At 36.2% G+C, this 18,138-nt stretch overlaps 1 protein-coding gene across 1 annotated transcript in view; it reads left to right on the top strand.

The window, feature by feature from the left end:
* Window positions 1-237: 237 nt before the first annotated feature.
* The window catches only part of LOC131038216 (uncharacterized), a 50,249-nt gene continuing 32,348 nt past the window's right edge, over window positions 238-18,138 (top strand). The window contains exons 1-3 of the mRNA XM_057970570.2: window positions 238-702; window positions 1,622-3,765; window positions 4,000-4,162. Of these exons, the coding sequence (XP_057826553.2) occupies window positions 1,628-3,765; window positions 4,000-4,162 (2,301 nt within the window). The 5' untranslated portion in view covers window positions 238-702; window positions 1,622-1,627. The remainder of the gene's footprint in view (window positions 703-1,621; window positions 3,766-3,999; window positions 4,163-18,138) is intronic.

The following is an 18,138-nucleotide window of genomic DNA, read 5'->3' as shown; positions in this document are numbered from 1 at the left end:
TCAAAATAAATTTGATACCCTAACAACTAAATCAAAAGAAATATCGTATGTGAAGTATGGTTGAAGTGGTCCTACATCTAGTTAGGGAGTTTACCTCTCACCTCCAAACAAAAGAAATAAATTATCACCAAAATCTAAACATACCGACAAAAAAGTTGAATATGTCCACACAAGAGAGGCCTCATTCACCAAGCTTGACCTCTCGGTTATTCATAGACCTAAAAAGAAAATATGCCTAAATTGTTAAAGCTACCTTAGTATGAGGTGGTCAAAGTTAAAAGCATTGAGAGCCAATACAGTGCACACATGAAATTCTTCTTGGCATCGGTGTTTTTATAAAGGTGGTGTGATTTAAAATTTGATATTCTTGAATATCAATATTAGGGGAGTATATATTTTGTGTTGTTGAATTTGGTCTTTGCCTTGCCTTGCAATGGGCAATGTTGTTAAAATGGTGTTGTAGTCATTGCAATTGAACAATGCATGCTTTCTCTCTGTTTCTTCCTGCCTTGTTTTCCTTTACCAATATTGTTATCCCTCTGTGTTTTTCACATTCTACTGAGCGCGGCCTCTGCTGCACATTGTAGAGTTGGGTATCTATTGATTGAATGAATGAAAGAAAAGGGTGAGGGCTGTCACACAGCAGGATCCAGCCTGACAGCTACGTATTATCGTCTCCTTTGGGTCTAGGGTTGGTCTGAGGTTGGTGCCTTCTGCTCCGATCTTAATGCATTTCTTTACTTCTTGTAATGGCTTTGTCTCTGATTCTTCGTCTGGGTATAATTACACTTCATTGAAATTTGTGGAAAAATTTCTTGTTATTTTTTATTTTTTGTTTCTTTTTTTTAGGCACACCCTCAAAATACAATCCATGCTTTATTAGGCAACCCCTGCTTGTAAATTTAGAAAACAATTTGTGGGATGGAGCAGTTCAATTTTATAAAAAATTCTGTGAATATGGGTGCGTTTTTTATAAGCTTTTAAAAACCCAGAGCCATATTTATCGCTTCTGGGGAGATATTGATATTGAGTTTTGAATGTGATTGTGTTGTAGTCTGTATTAAATTTTATCTTACTAATTTTAATTTGGAATCCAAAAATAGGATTGGTTTAGATGTGGGTGCCGATGAAATTTTTATATGTTTTTTGGGTTTACTTATCTTAAAGATTTTCTTTACATTATTATTTTAAGGGCTATGGTACATTTGCCTTTTTATTCACATATTTTCTTGCCTCGGCTCTCTATTGATTTCTCTGGGTCCTAAGGAATTAATTTTCTGTAAGGTAGAGGTTTCTTTCTTAGATACAAGCATTGGTCTTATTAGGTTTCTATTACTGGCAATGATAATTTGGAAAGCTGAATGATATTGGTTTTTTGTGGGGTATGGGAATGTTTGGCCCAGGTAATAAAGACTCATGTAATTGATTGGGGTCTTTAGGTTTCACTGATCTGCAAGGTTAAATAATATTGTCTTTTTGGTAGGGTATTCTGTTCGATGATTATGGGTTAGGGTCATCAGGCTGATTTTGTAATTCATGTATTGGTGAGACAGTAAGTTGGGACGTTTATCGTTATACCTTGCTTCCCTGACTTAGTTTGTCTTTGTTCTTTGCTGGATAGCTGAACATGAAAGGGACAAAGACTGACGAGGAGGAGTTTGAGATGCTCTTAGGGGAAATACCCCGGGCAACATCAGCTCCTCCTCATCTAGAGGAGCTTCAAAGGGTGAATAATAAGTCTCCCAAGGCTGGTAAAGAGAGTGGTCCTTTGAAAAGGGAAGGGTCCAACAAATCTTCTGTCACAGACACATATGAAGATTTTTATGAGAGTTATCATGGAGTAAAGAATGTCTCTGTGTCCTCTGCGGGTAACATTCATGCGCATTCTCCTCATTCCAATGGCCACATTAATTCATTCTATAGCAGCCTGTCGTTTGACAGTCCCCGTGGTGTGGCTTCTACTCTACTTCCAGAAAATGAGAGATCTCCGTCGAAAGCCATATTGCATCAACAGAAAAACATGGAACATGAAGAAAAACAGTCGCCACTGTCAATTCATAAAAATGGGGTTGCCTTGCCTACACAACAGTTTTTAACAAATGATCAATCCCTTGCAAGTGCATTTGGAAATTTGAGCTTTAGGGAAGATGGTCATACTAAACATCCAATTCAAGCTATGAATGAGAATGGAGGATTTGGTCCTAAACTTTTAGAAGATGGTATAATTCCAAGCCAATCTAATGGAGCATATCCTGCCATTAACACAATCGGTGTGTCTATTCATGAACCTTTTACTCAGACATTGAATTCTGTAGGCCCTGAAATATCACCCCATACATTAAATCATCCCAGTTCCCAGGCAACCATGTCAGCTCCCTTTGAAATGCATGGTGTTAAGTTTCCTGCTCATTTAAAAAATCATAATGTTAATGGCAGAGAAATGGATATGATTTTGAAGCAGAATTCTTACAATGCAGCATGTGGGACCAATTTAGTTGGGCAATATTATGACCGATCAGGAGTATTGCTAGACCATCAAGGCCATTTTCCTCTGTACCCTTCAGGAAGAACTCTGCATGACTTGTCCGCGTATCAGATCCTGCCAAGTTCATCCATGCATGATTCTGGTGCAGAATTTCACTCTTCTGTAATGAATTTGCAGCCACAATATTATGCAGATTCTCAAATTGGATCATACTTGGAACGTCAACATCCTCCTTTTTCTTCACTACAGCAGGTAAATCCAACACACTTGGCATGGCATGGAATTGAGGATGAAAAACGTAGCAGAATGAATCAGCAGTATATTTTATTGCAGCAGGCTCAGGCTTTTTCTGGTCTTCCTAGTCAGGCAGCATGTACAATTAGTGGAAGTATTAATAATATTGGTGTTAGGCCTCAAGTTCCTGTGAAAACTTTACAAGAATTTGACAAGCCTCTTAGCATCCATCAAAGCAATGGAAGAGCTACTGCAGAAAGTGATTGCACAAGTTTTGTTCCAAGATTGGCAGGTCCTTTGAATCACAAAGAGTTTCCTCTGCAAGGTGGAAACATTTCTAGATATAACAGCCATGGCTTCTGTGCCAATGGTGAAAGCTATCCCTTTGCTGATTGTCAAATGCAACCAGTTACAAGTGCAAGAATGTCTGGTTCTTTATCACTTAAGGGTCCCCGCATGGTTACATTTTTGGAGCAACAAGAAAACCCTAATTTTCCTGAAAAGATTTTGACGAGAAACCGGTCCCGCGGAGTGAATTCAATTACAACAATCAATCCATCCTCTACAGGGGGACGAAAGAAGGACTCCTTCACATATGGACATGGTATTTCAAAGACATATTTAAATGGACAGTATTCTTCTGGTATGACTTCTGGGTCTTTTCAGTTGGATATTCGAGCAAATTCTAAAGGAGTACCTTCTAGAATCCCAGAGTCTGAACTAATGCCCAAGGTCATACCTAATGCTCAGCAACAAGTTAAATATAATTCATTAGAAGAAGTGCAAGGTCGTATCTATCTTATAGCAAAGGATCAACATGGCTGTCGTTTTCTACAGAAGAAGTTTGAGGAAGGAAGTACCCAGGATGTCCACACGATTTTTGTGGAGATTATTGATCACATAATCGAACTCATGACTGATCCATTTGGGAATTATCTTGTTCAAAAGCTTTTAGAAGTGTGTAATGAGGATCAGAGATTGCAAATTCTCCTTGCAGTGACTGGGAAGCCTGGTGAGCTTGTCAATATATCACTTAACATGCATGGGTAAGTGCTGGTTTTATTGAGTTCTTGCATTCTTAAAAAGATGGAAGGATACTGCAGTGCTAGAATTGTGGAGTACTTTATAGCTCGCATGTTTGAATTTCGACATGTTATTCTGTGTAATGTAATTATGTATATATTAAATTGTTTACTCTTCTTTGATAACTTGTTTTGTTTGCAAAACTTGTTTTGCTAACTAAAGTTGTTTACATTCATTTTGTCTATTGAAACTTGTAGGACACGGGCTGTACAGAGATTGATAGAAACCCTACAAACGCCAGAACAAATTTCGCTGGTTATAAAATCACTTAAATCAGGTGTTGTTACTTTGATAAAGGACTTAAATGGCAATCATGTTGTACAGCGTTGTTTGCAATGCCTCAGTGATAAAGATAACCAGGTATCCTTTGCCAACTAATGGGTGCCTTCTTAAGTCAGTTTACATGTGCCTATGGCAATTTAATTCTAGAACAGTTCTAGATAAGTTGTCCCAGCTATAACCTGCTGTTATATGGCATGATTTTATTGCATTTGCTATGTTGCTTGTGGAGCTTGTTACTTCTTTTCCTTTAACTGTATTTTTGACCCTCTTTTTAAAATATGAAAAACAAACCAGGCTTTTAATGTAGCACTATAAGCTTTTTTAGTGATAGATGCTACACAAAAATTAGGTAAATTAAAAACCAATAATATATTTTTTGCCCAATATATATGATTCTTGACTATATAGGGCTCAATTCTGTACAGTAAATGCTTCTATTTCCTTGTGAGTTTCTTCCATGGATTTGTAAGGGACATGCTACTGAAGTAATGAATTATTTTTAATTTTACTGATTGGTTTGTAGAAAATTCTTTTATGGATTGTTTTTAAAATTAAAAGTCTTCCTATGTCCAAAATTGGAAATCTACTCTTTTATCAATTATGTATACAACTGATATTTGAATTTAAAAATTAAAAAAGTTAAAAACATGAAATTGGTACAATTTGATGAGAATTGTAGCAATTGAATGTGTAACTTCATGCAACATGAGTTGTGAGTAATGTGAATCCTTATGGAAATAAATGCATCTATTAGAGAATCATCGAATTGTAGCAATTGAATGTGTAACTTCATGAGTTTTGAGAAATGTGAATCCTTATGGAAATAAATGCATCTATTAGAGAATGGACAAAGTGATTTGAATGACATGCTACCATTTGATAGTATTATGTGAGGTGATCTGTGGAAGCCATTAGGAATATGAAGAAAATACTTCAGGCTGACAGAGAACCCTATATGGGGGGATTCATGCAACTGAGGATTCTCTGAATGAAATTTTGGCCCGTAGGCGTGAATCTAGTCTGGAGAAGATGACTTTAGAATCATTCACAAGGAACACAAGGAAAGTCACATGCATCCTTCAAAAGTTAAAATGATCAAAGTAGTGCAATGCTGAGTATGATTTTCTGGAAATATTGAGATGTATTTGGAAACAACAGTACTCCACAAAATTGATATGAATATATTATATGCTTATTATTGTCTGTTTTAATGAAGATATACAATCAAGGACTATGCGATCACATGCTGAGTAAGCAATGTACCTTGTGGAATGAGGGTCTGGGTGACATCTTGGATGTACCAGGGGCTTGGCAACTTAGAGTGAACCATAACTTGGTCAAACAAGTTGTTCAAAATATGAAATCACCAAATCAATTACTGTTCTACTTGCTTTATCACAAATGCCAGTTGGTGAAGGAAGAATATTATTTTAAAAAACAGAGATACAAGAAAACTCGAAAAAACAATGCTATTGTGGAAAATCCTCCATAGGGGGGAAAACCAGCTGGTAGTGGCAAATTACATTATATTATACATAAAATAATATATATCTTATATAATACTAATATGTGCATATTGTATACATTATTATATTTTGTATATTATACATTATAATCTTAAAAAAATAATAGAAACAATTAAGAATATTGTATAAATTGTAGCTATAAATTAAATAAGAAATAAATCAAAGTAAATAAATGAATGTTTTATCAAAGGAATTTTAGAAACAGGAGATAATACATCTGGGTGATTGGGAGAACCCCCTTTTCATAATGGGTCTGGTGTGCTGCATAGGAATGTGTGCCATCTGTAATCCCTTCCCGCCAATTGGTCTCATTACCTCACCAAATCCTGTTCCAAGGATTGCTCATTTTCATCTCCTTTTGTGTCACCCATCCTCCTTTTGCATCCATCATACTACCTTTTCCCTTGTGAAGGTTTGGTCATCGCTTATCTTCACATGGGGATCTCATTGCTTTTGACAACAATACTTGTTACCCTTTTGCTCATATTGTTTGATGTTGCTTCTCAAAGAAAAAAGGTTAGTTGGCTTTTGTCAAAATTTTCTTTTCTTAAAATTGTGGGCATTCTGTGCTCAGCTAGCAACAATACAACTACACAGAGGGGTTACAACTTATTGTTGTTCCAATTGTTCACTGTCAAGTGTACACAGTCTCCTGCAGCTGCATTCTCCTCTCTCTCACGCACAACACTCTAGAAATTCTTCAGCCCTTGAACCAGCTTTGTCGCACCTTATGTGTGTTTAGAATCTTTCCCATGCACCGTAAGATCCCATTTTGGAATTGGAAGCACCAAAAGTCAGTTGTTTCGTTTCAAATTCCATGTTTTTCATGCCTTGACAAAAACATTGACTGTCATCAGGCAGTGGTTTTGTTTCCACTACGGTGGTTCCATCCTATGGGAAAAGTTAAGTATTTTTTGGAGTTTACAATGTTGTTTCAACTGATGAAAACATTTGACTGTCTACATCCATATTATTATGGACCATACCTCCCTTCTTAGAGAGGCCTTTTGTCTAACAAAAGCTTAAGACTTTGTCCTGGAAATACTACTTAGCTTGTTTTCACACTTGTCATTTGAGTCCAACTTGCCAATACCCTTGGACTCCTTTTAGTCTCTCCTATTTTTCACTATAGAACTACATCCTCTGAAAAGCATTGCTTGTCAATCTCACATCAACTCTTCTAAAAAGGTCAGTACTTGTTCTTGTTCTTGTTCTTGTTCTTCATCCAACATAGATGGTTCATAGAGATGCCAATACTCATAATTCACCACTGAATGCATCCTCGTTAAAGGAGCTAAGCCAAGCTTGAACTCTTTGTCACCAACTGCTTCTAAGATGGAAGATTGCCCATTTCTTAGTGGCTTAATTTTCTTAGCTTGACCTTGCAACCATCCTTCCCCTATGGACAACTATAGTTGATCCCCCACCTTGAGATAATGTTCCAAATGGTGCTGGTCATGTCTGCTCTTGTATTTCTCTTGAGACATTCAATGTGTCTCTCATCTAGAGCTGGATTAGCTGAATCTACTCGACAAATTTCATTGCTTCAGGTACCCTTGAATCTTGTCTACCTGGCTTTTTGGGCTGTTCCAATGCAACATCAAGTGACTAGTAAGCAAAATACCCCAAAGAAACCTCAAATTGTGGCTCATTTGTAGAGTGTGGATTGCCCCATTGTAAGAATATTGGATGAAGGGTAGAGATTCGTCTTGTGTTTTGGGACACCTGCTGTTATAACCCCTAATGAGCTGTACCATAGTCTTATTGACTACCTCTGGTTATACATTTGTTTGAGGAGAAAAAGCTGTGCTCTTTTGGAGCTTGGTATCCATCTTTCACAATGTGGACCAAAACCTGCCAATCAAATGTGTATCTCTATCTAAAACAATGGACTTATGTTGACCATAGTCCAACCAAATATGAGCAAAGAAAAAATCAGCTTCTTATTTCTGTATAATTGTTTTTTTGCATGGATTTAGCATGCACATCTTGCTAAATCTATCCTCAACCACAAAAAGATAGTCATGTTCATGCTTTCTAATAGGCAAACCACCTACAAAATCCATAGAAATGCTTTTGCATGGGTTTCTGGGCACAAGAAGAGACATAGAATCCTGCCTTTCTTATATTAGATTTACTACTGCCACAAAAATTGCAGTCTCTAATAAATCTAGCCGCTTCCAACCACATTTTGAGCCAATTCACAGACATTTGCAAATGGGCCACCATCTTACCAACGCCAAAATGACCCATGACTTTGGAGCTATGCGCTTCCTCACTTTACCCAAACTATGGAGCAGTCTTTCTTGTGGTAGAAGTCTTCTTCACTCTTGACAATTGCATGAGCTTGCAATTGATCGAACTTCTTCTCAAATCTGCATCATTGGCATAACTTTCTTTGTAGCCCTCTTTTGTGGCTCAAGTTGAGTCACCTTAGCTAGAGCTGAAATTGCCTTTGAAATTGGTGGCCTAGCTGGCATATCTGCCACCATGTTTGTTCTTCCTTATATTTGATCACAAAGTGAAATTGTTGTTAGAATCCTATCCATTGCAGTATCTTGCTTGTTTCAACTTGCTTTGGGCTTGCAAACTGGTAGAACATAATGTTATTAGGGATCATACCCATATAACATTTATATATTGTTCTAATATAAGGTTATAAAACCTTATATATTATATACCTTATCAAGCATATCCCATTTGAAATAATTATAATCTAATAACCATTAGATTATTAATTTTTTATGAATGGGGGTTATTGAAAAGTTGTGACTATTTGAAATAATTATAATCTAATAACCATTAGATTATTAATTTTTTATGAATGGGGGTTATTGAAAAGGTGTGACTAGTGAAGGCACCCTTCCTCCTATAAGAAGGTTCTCTCTCATTTGAGAGCATGTGAATTTGGAGCTTTACAGTGAGTTGTATCACTAGCACAAGAGGTATTATTGGCCATGTGGAAGTAAGGAGAAGTGTCCCTAGGTTTAGTTTATTTATGATAGATTATATTTTTTGTGTGTTTTAATAACATGATGCTTTATGGGGTTTTTTTACCCAAAAGGGTTTTCTCCATTTATATCTTGTGTAATGTGTAAATTTATGCATGTATGATTTTCATTTCATTTATATTATATTTTGTTTATAATGATTAGTATATACATATATGTAATGTCTCTGAGTAGGACATTCCTATAGTTTAGCCCGAGAACACCAATTGAGGTATGAATTATACTAAGGAAATGCAACTTGCTTCTTTATGTTATTATTTATACCCTGCAACCAGGTTAGTCATCATTATGAAAGATTGTCAACATATAATTTCATAAAATTTAGGAGAAACTCACTCCCTTGGCTAATTACATAGTATGCATGTGGATTCCCTTAAGGCTTTTCCCAATGACCCATCCACATTATGAAGCACCATGGGAGATCATACAAGGCACCTTAAGCCCATCCATCAAGCCCAAGAGCATGGAATGACACCTGCCATTCAGCCTTCCAGCCCCACTCGGGGTTATTCAACTCGAATGGACCCTTATGCTACTTGCATTACTTATTTGCACATTCTCCCCTCCATAATGGGATGGCAGATTAGCTGAAGCTTTAAGGAATCTTCATCATCATATATATATATATATATATATTAGAAGCAATAGATTATCTGCATATATTCCTACTTCCTATCAAATGGAAGACAAATAACAAATTAATCAGATTAGAGTGCCATGTATTTATGCATCAAACCAAATGCTTGAACAATATGTAAAACTACTGTATGGTTTATTACTTGTAATTCTGAAAGCTTATTCCTTGATCGAATGCCTAATGATTCTCCTTCTTCGATGGCGATCCCTTGACGCAAATGTGGATCTGCTTTATATACCCCTTCTATTGCAATGAAGGGTCATGTCTTTGCCTTGTGTGCAACCTTCTCCAATGCCACGTCTCCTCACATCTGACCCGTGCCTTTTTGTTAACCTTAATGACATCATTCCTTAATATCCTTCACATGTCTCTTACTAAGGCAGATCGCTGATGGTTTGTTTATATATTTTAGTTGTTGCTTAAAGATCTTTGATCATTATAATTGCTGGTTTCATCTTCAATCTTGTTTTTTTTGCATACTAATTATTGCGGTTGATGATGTATGACTGTTCTTTATCCTGAACACTGCCTTCTGTGGATCAGCAAATTATGATGTCTTATGAATAAGACAATTTTCTGTCAATTGATGCAAAGTTAATACTACCATTTAGGCAGGGACATGACAAAATTCTGACGGCTGATGATCAGTATACACAATAGTTTCTTTGCCAAATAAATAATTTCTCAGTTTCTTTAATGCTTGAACCTGTGCATATAATTCTCTCCAGACTATATATAACCTTTAATTGCTGCAGTAAAAACCTTTGAATGATGACAAACATATTTACCCCCTTGTAACAAGATGACAATGATAGCATATTTGCTTGCATTGATCTGTTTTTTTTTGATCAGTAAGGGCTTTTGACTGGAGCTTATAACCAGTGGGTCACAGAGGGGGACCCCATCCCCGAATAAATACATTTTTGATTATAAGGCAGTAACATCTCCTATTTTCATCCCTTCATCCACTCCATTTCTTTCCTTATCTCTCCACACTTCTCCTTATACCTCCACTCCTTATCACTCCACGTGGCTGCCTCCATCACCTTATCCCTCTACATCTTCCTTATCTCTCCATCTGCAATTCATCCACCGCCAGACCACAACCACCAATCAACTCGTTCGATCTGCTTTCCAATCGTCTGCCTGAGTTTAGTAGTGGCGTGGGTCAAGTCAACAGCTGATGCAGCATCATCGCTGGCAACCGTCGCAGCTGGGGGCACGAGAACCAGAGAAACCAAACGCACAGGGCATATGGGCTGGGAATTGAACCAAGAACCACCATATCAACACGGTGTCGCAACTTCTGTTGCGCTGTGGGGTGAACCCCCAGGTGCATGCATTGGTCTTTACTTCAAATGGTTTGTACAAATTAGTAAGAGGTAACACGAGCATGGCTGATTTTATATTTCCAAAACTTAAAAGATTCATGTACCTTACTTCACTAAAAAATCCTATCCATGGCTGCAATAAAATGTAGAGTAGCTATAGAAGAGAAAGCGAGAATGTATTTCTACATATATTGAACTATGCCTATAATACTCCTGGCGTTGTTGGGTGTTGACTATTTTCTAATAGCCTCCACCTTAGCATGATCCGCTGTCAACTTACCTCCCCCACATATCCCAAGTAAACCAAAGATTACTTGCTAAAATCACACTTATTCAATGTTCACGTTGCCTAACAGATGTTTTTCCACTAACGTTTGCAAAACTTCTATCAAATGGATTAGATGTTCTTCCCATGATGTGCTAAAAATCATAGTATTATCTAGGTACACTGTCACACATGTATCCATGAAATATAAAACGTCATTATAGTCTAATAAAAGTAGTGGGTGCATACAAAAATCAAAGACCTTGGCTGGTCTTGAAAGTGGTCTTCCATGTATCCTCTTCCTTCATGTAAACTTGATGATAACCAAATTCTAAATCCAGCAAGTGTTCAATCTATAGGAAAGGGTTGTGGGTTTTGATGGTGTTCTTATTTAGCGCCCTAAAATCAGTGTACTTCCTGCTTGAGTGATGTTTTTTTTTCGGTATTATGATTATAGGCAAACTGCATGATGGAGTACTTGGGTGAATGACTCTGTGTGCTAAGAGTTCTTGGAGCATTTGTTTACCTCATCACTTTCCAAAAGTAATTGCTTGTGCATTCCAATATTAGGCAAAGGAGATTTTGGATTCAAATAAATCTTAGGCTTTAACTCTTTTTTTGGTGGCAATCCTTTGGGCTCATGAAACAATTTCTGAAAAGATCCCTTTTGGGGATCTCTTGTCATATAAGAAATTTGATTACAATGATGGGGTTTGGGAATGGAGACCAAAATTGAGAACTTAGACAACTAATTTTATCACTATCATAATCATTGATTAATGATGAAATATCATACTATCAGTATCGAAGATTCAAATGTGATTATTAGAAATTTAGAACCTTTCCCAAAGTTTTCACTATACCAGGGAAGAGGAAGATGTAAAATGTTGTAGTATGCAATTTATGAAAAATGCTGTAATCATCATAAATTCATAATAGCTGTCAGCTAACTATTATATCAAGATTCCGCATGAGGATACGATTTTTGTACTCAATTTTCTTTCAAATCAATCAAATTTTATAGAAAAGACTTTTGTACTCATTTAGGGACTCATTGGATACATCTTGTCATTGAATTTTTAAAGTTGCCAAGTTTTTGCCTAGTCAAGTTTTTTGGGTCTGGTGAGTTTTTGCTGAGTCCGAGTAGTTCAATTATGCTAACACCTCATTCAAATGTTTAATTTAATGGTTAGACACCAAAATTTTTCCATTCCAATCTTTTTTAATCCTTCAATAAAATTAATCAAATCTGCTTGGTCTCTTGAATCAATTTTATTGCTTTGTTGGAACGAACTTATTGCAACTTTTGCTTTGCTTTGGTGTCCCTTGATGATGTATTTGATTCCACCATTGACCCGCCTGCACTTGTTAGTCTTCTTCATAAAAATAGCATCTCAAACATACAAATATGTTCTCTCAAGCACTATATTTTAAAAGCATCAAGTGAAATTACATTTACATCCACTTCATCAATAAATTATGGAGTTATCCTGAATTGAAATTTACACCTCTTAGTAACCTAAACTTCCATACCCTTTTTCACCCAATCCAATGGGTATCAACAGATTATCATATGTTTTTCAAACCAAGCTTTCTCAGAAGATCAACTGAAATGAAATTTCATTGAGAATTGGGATCTACAGTTACACTTACTTTGTCTTCTTGACTTGTAGTTTGAGAGTAAAAAGTATACTTATTTCTTCAAGTTTTTTTCTTCTGAATTGACAATTTTTGTGGCAATGCAACCAAGCCTTTTGTCCACATCTGAACTGTTCTCAACCTCTAGCTCTTTTTGAATGGTGATCATGGATCTCTTGGAGTCCTTTTGGCCTTTTTTTTTACGTGCAATTTGGGATGCAACTTCCAACACTTAGCATTAGTGCGAACATCACTATTGAAATTACTACAATTGTTCTCTGGATCTTTGCATTGATGTAGAAAAATATTTGTCTTCTTAATACCTTTATTTTTGTGAATTCTGTTACCTTTTTCTTTCTTGGGATGGTTGTTTTTCTGGTATTGTTTGGAAGATTCCTTTCTCCTTTCTTTTTCTCTCCTCTATGTACTGGGCCAGCACACACACTTCTGCCAAATCGTGCAGTTTTAAGTAATCACCCTTCTACGAAGGTGCGTATGGAGTTCTCTAAGGCGTTTGGCGAGAACATCTCCATTCTACATTTCCATGCCCAATAACATAGCTCACCTTTGGAATTCTATTTTGTGATCTTGCACACTTTGCCCACTACTTTATTTGAAAAAATAAGCACTTAATCTTTTTGGTTTAGTCTGATGGCTAATCGGATAGAAATTTCAATGCAATAAATATTGTAAGCCCTTCCAACTGGCCAATACTGGTTTTCATTTCTTTCTTGAGAATGTTAGATAGCTTTCCACTATGAACATTCCCAAACATTTTGAGACTTGCGATCTCTGTGCCTCATTCACATTGCGCACACTAAAATATACCTCCATTTGTTTAATCCTTGTATGTAAAATTTCTGTATCGATTTGTCCTTAAAAGAGATTTGATTTCAATCTCAGTTGCAAGTTTTAATGTAGGAGTCTCAGATTTTGCCTCACTTTTTTTTGAGTTTTCTTTAATTCCAATTTGCCTCTTGATCATCTCTTCCTCCATTTCTCCAATACAAAATTTCTTGGCTAGAGCTTGGACCATAGAGTTCATGTATGACTATTCCTGGGGCATTAGAGTTTGTTGCCGAGTCATAGTCTCATATTGTTGAGCAATCCATGTTTGGTTCTTCAATAGCCTCTCCATGTTTCTTTCCAAGGCTGCCACTTGAGCTTTCAAATCTTTTTCCATTTTCACTTCTTTGTTCCACTTTAATCTGACCACTTCTGGATTACCAGATAGCAATTCCTGTCTCTTTGAAGATCTTGTAATTTTCTTACAACTTCCAAATTGCATCCTCAAAGATCAGCAACCTGCTCTGATACTAAAATGATCTATACTTTTGTCAGATAAATCTAGAAACTATGAAATCACTGAGTTGCATTTGCCTAATGTTTAATCACAAAGGGCAGTTAATAAGGGAAAAATGTTGTGTTAAAAAACAGAGGAACACAAGAAAACCTTCAAAAACAACTCATAACTCACAGAATTTTATCCTGGAAACCCCTTTCAGAGGGAAAAACTGGTTGAAAGCTGCAAATACAAAGCTATCTATTGATTATTATGATCAACAATAGAAATAAAAAGAGGTGATCCAACCAGTTTTGTTCCAATTGTTCTTTGTCAAGCATACATAATCTCCTCTGGCTGAATTTTCTCTTCTCTTACACACAGAACAGTTGATAAATCCTCTGACTTCTTGCACTAGTTTTCTCATGCCTTATCATGAATGTTTGGAATCTTTCCTATCCACTGGAATACCTCAATTTGGAATTAGAGGCACCCAAATCTCTGTTATTTGTGTTGTGATGAAACCGTTAGTTGTCATTAGGCAGTAGTTTTGTTTCTGCCATTGTGCTTTAGTTTTTTGCTTTCCGTCATAAAGTGGTAGTTTTGTTTTTTGGACAAAACTAAACATTTTTTGTGGTTTTCAACTTCTGGATTCATTCAACTAATGAAGATGATTGACTGTTTGGATCCATATGGACCAGGAGGAGATATCCCCTCCTGTCCACCCTTTGGATCTGAACGGCCAGCCTTAAACCATGCACACTAAGCTAGATATTAAGCCTAGAGAATGTTAGTCAACTCTGAGTGTTCCAACACTTTCAACTTTCAAGTCTAGAAGTGTATTCTTAGTGTGACTACACACCTTAAACAACATATTAAGCCTAGAAAATGTCAGTCAACTCTGAGTGTTTAACACTTTTAAGCCTAGAAGTGTAAGCTTAGTGTGTGTGATTTAAGCTATTCCTGCCCGAACATCTCTTGATTCCTCAGCAAAAATTTGGAGATTTTTCCTTGTTAGAGTATAATTAAGCAAGCAAAAAAGGATGGATTCCTCAAAATATTTTATTGATTGAAGGTGTTTGGGACTGTAACAATGGAAATACCGGGACCCCCTGCAGCCAAGCTGCTATGATTGGTTAATTTATAGCTTTGAGAAGATATGGAATTGGGGATAAAGCTTTTATTCTTCTGTACAATGATCTAACTTGCGGCTTTTTTGAAACAACTCTGGTGGCTTTGCCGTTGTTGCCGGCTTCCGTGAGGAATTAGTTTAAACAGACTATTTGTTGCTCAAACAAAACTCGTAAATATCTCAAATCTCTGAGTGTAAGAGCAATAATTTGCTTTGGGGTCTGCGATTGGGAAGAAAAATAGAAATTGATATGAAAATGATTGAGAAATTTTTTTTTAGGGTCAGCATGTCAAATAACGTGGGTGGGCGTCATGGGGATCAGAAGAGAATGTCGATAGAGGAAAGGGTTTAAAACTAGTAATATATTTAAATGTGTTTGATAGGTATAAATAATATGATTAGTAATTTTTTGTGGAAATATAAATATAATAATTGGTAGAGGAAGTTATAAATAGCTGTGTCTATCTACCATTTATTATTATATTTGGTTGTCTCTATTAAATTTTAAAATTTTGTTGGTTGTGTTTGACTCTCTTAACAAATGATACGTAAATCATGAATGTAGATACCAATTTGTTTCATTTTGCATTGTGAGAGCAACCCGTAACTGAAGAGAGCCTATAAGCAAAAGCACAGCTATTCTCAGAAGAAAAAGGCATTTTTCAGCTGAAGTAGTGGCAGTAGAAGTGCTTTTGGTGCATTTATTGCAGTTGAGTGAGTGAGAGCTACTTCGGGAGTAAGGGATTTTTTCTCCCTCTATTTTCCATTTTCTTGAGCAGTCTTTTGGAGCAAGTTTTTTTAATTGTTCAGCTCAGACTACAAATTCCCACTTCGAAACAAAACAAATGTAAGATTAATTTAAAGTAGTAGTAGTGGTTGTATATCTTGAAGGAGTTCAAGCTAGATGAAAGAGATGCAATGGAGGCAACATGAGCTCTCTGCCCTTCCTCAGTCTAGGCTGGGTTTGCAAAGGGCCCTTATAACCCGTTGAAGTTATCTCTTCAATGTGTCCCCATATCGGACAGAAGGGAGCAAAAATCTGAGTTTTGTCATTTCAGTTTTAATCATTAATGCAATGGTTGTTCTTAATGTTGGAAGGGAAATTGAAACTGTGTGTCAACTGTGAGGCAATATTTATTGGGCATGTCAGCCACAAGTAAGCACACAGAGAAATTCTTTATCCCTCAAACTGCGAGCTTCTTTGAATGCAAATGGAAGCCAAAATAAAGGGGACTTGTAATAATATAAAATATTTTTTCTAACAGAAGAAAAAGTATATTAGAATGGTGGTGTCGTTAAATTTTAAATTGAAAATTTGGTGTATTCTTAAAAGACTGCAGCAGGCATGCCACAAGAAATGTACTAATATCAGCAAAAATAAGATGTAGATGATCGAATTTTCAAGTTTTGGTCAATAGAATATCTTTATTAGAATATTTAATTATATTTTAGTCACCTCTATTTAGTTACTTGTTTAATGGTCTTTTAGCTTTTTAGTTAATTAGCTTTTAAGCTTTATTTAGCATTTAGCCTTTTTTTTTTAGTTAATTAGCTTTTAAGCTTTATTTAGCGTTTAGCTTTTTAGTAGTTCACTTTAAACGACTTATTCTTAATTTAGATCGTCGTCTTGTAATCTCTATATATACACTTGTATATTGTTGAATACATTATCCAATTATTGAATCATTCATTCAATTTATTTTTCATGGTATCAGAGCGGGTCGTGGGATTCTTTAAAGTTTGGCGAATTTTTTAATAAAAATTCATGGCGCCTTCTTTCTGGAATATTTTCCAAATTTTTTTTTATTGCTTTTTTATAAAAAAAACGTTTTTGCTTTTTTGAACGCTTTTTGAGGGTTTGAAGGGTTTTTGGTTCGTGGGCGAATTTCTTTGTGCTGGGCAGCAGTTCATGTTTTTTTTAGGGTTCTGGAGATTTTCGAGCCTGCAACTTGGAGGTTTTTTTTTGCAGATTGAAAATTTTCCTAGGGTTTTGACCCTTCAGTTAAGTCAAAATTATTCTGGTTGCAGATTCTTGGTGGGTTTTTCGAGACTTCAATTGGGTCATCGCCAGATTTCTCTGAGTGCATCATTTTCCATGCCTCGATTTTTGAGCTGTCGGATCTGCATTCTGATTTCAGATTCTTGGTGGGTTTTTTGAGAGCTTTTTTGGATTGGTCTCATATTTTTTTGGGTGCCTCGTTTTCTATGCCAACGAAGTTGCCTTGGAATTTAAAAAGTCGGAAATTTCTGCTAATTCTGTGGACGTTAGGAATTTTGGTGTCTTCTAGGCTCCGTTTATGTTGTACATCCGACCTAGGGTTTCTACCCCCCCCCTTTTTTTTTTTTAAAATTTTTTTTGGGAAAAAAATCGTCAATATTTTTCTCTTTATTTTACAAAAAAATTAGAGGTATTTTTTTATTTTCTGCAAATTATTATTTTTTTCTGATTATTTTTAGGAAGAATTTGAGGTTTTAAGTTTGCAGAAAATTTTAATTTCTGGGTTTTTTCCAAACCTCGAAATTCTCGCCTTAGAATTCGTGCCGGAATTCGTCTCCAAGGTTTCAGATTTTTTGTGCAGCTGCTTCTATTCTGATTTTTGAATCAAATTCTTCTGTCTCATGCTTTCACTAGGTTGACCTCGTTCAACCTCCATTTTCGTGATGACATCTTTAACCAGCATCATGTTGGAACACAAACAGAAGTTCAACATCTGCCACAACACCTGGAAACAGTGCATGTTCACAATATTTGAATATCGTTGCCTTGATCAAATTGATTTAGGCCAGCCCTCATCTTACAGGTCCCAGGGTTTTCACATTTTTGATGCCTCAAAAATTGTTCGCAGGGTTTAGAATTTTTTCCTTAAAAATTATTATTTGTCATCTGCAAAGCTTGCATGGGTTTCCAAATTTTTCGCCATAAAAAATCATGGGAGGGTTCTGCTTGATTTTTTTCTCAAAAATCAGGGTTTTACCACGTGATGTCTAGTATTTTACAACGTGATGTTGTCTGGAGTTTTCCCGCATGATGTTTGGTGTCTTAGAGGGTTTGCCGATTTTTCCTCAAAATCATGGTTTCAGGTTGGTTACCCAACGTCAGGTTGGATGGATTCTGGTATTCTTGGTCATTAACACTTTTCAGATCCAGGGAGTGTCTCTACGGCAGCAGAGTGTTCTTTTTCGTTTGTGATCAAAAGACCTGCAGTGTCTTGTGTAGGGTAGTTAGTAGATA

The sequence above is a fragment of the Cryptomeria japonica genome, chromosome 10 (genome assembly GCF_030272615.1).
Source record: "Cryptomeria japonica chromosome 10, Sugi_1.0, whole genome shotgun sequence".
Lineage (NCBI taxonomy): Eukaryota > Viridiplantae > Streptophyta > Pinopsida > Cupressales > Cupressaceae > Cryptomeria > Cryptomeria japonica.
This window is presented reverse-complemented; position numbering and strand designations above follow the sequence as displayed.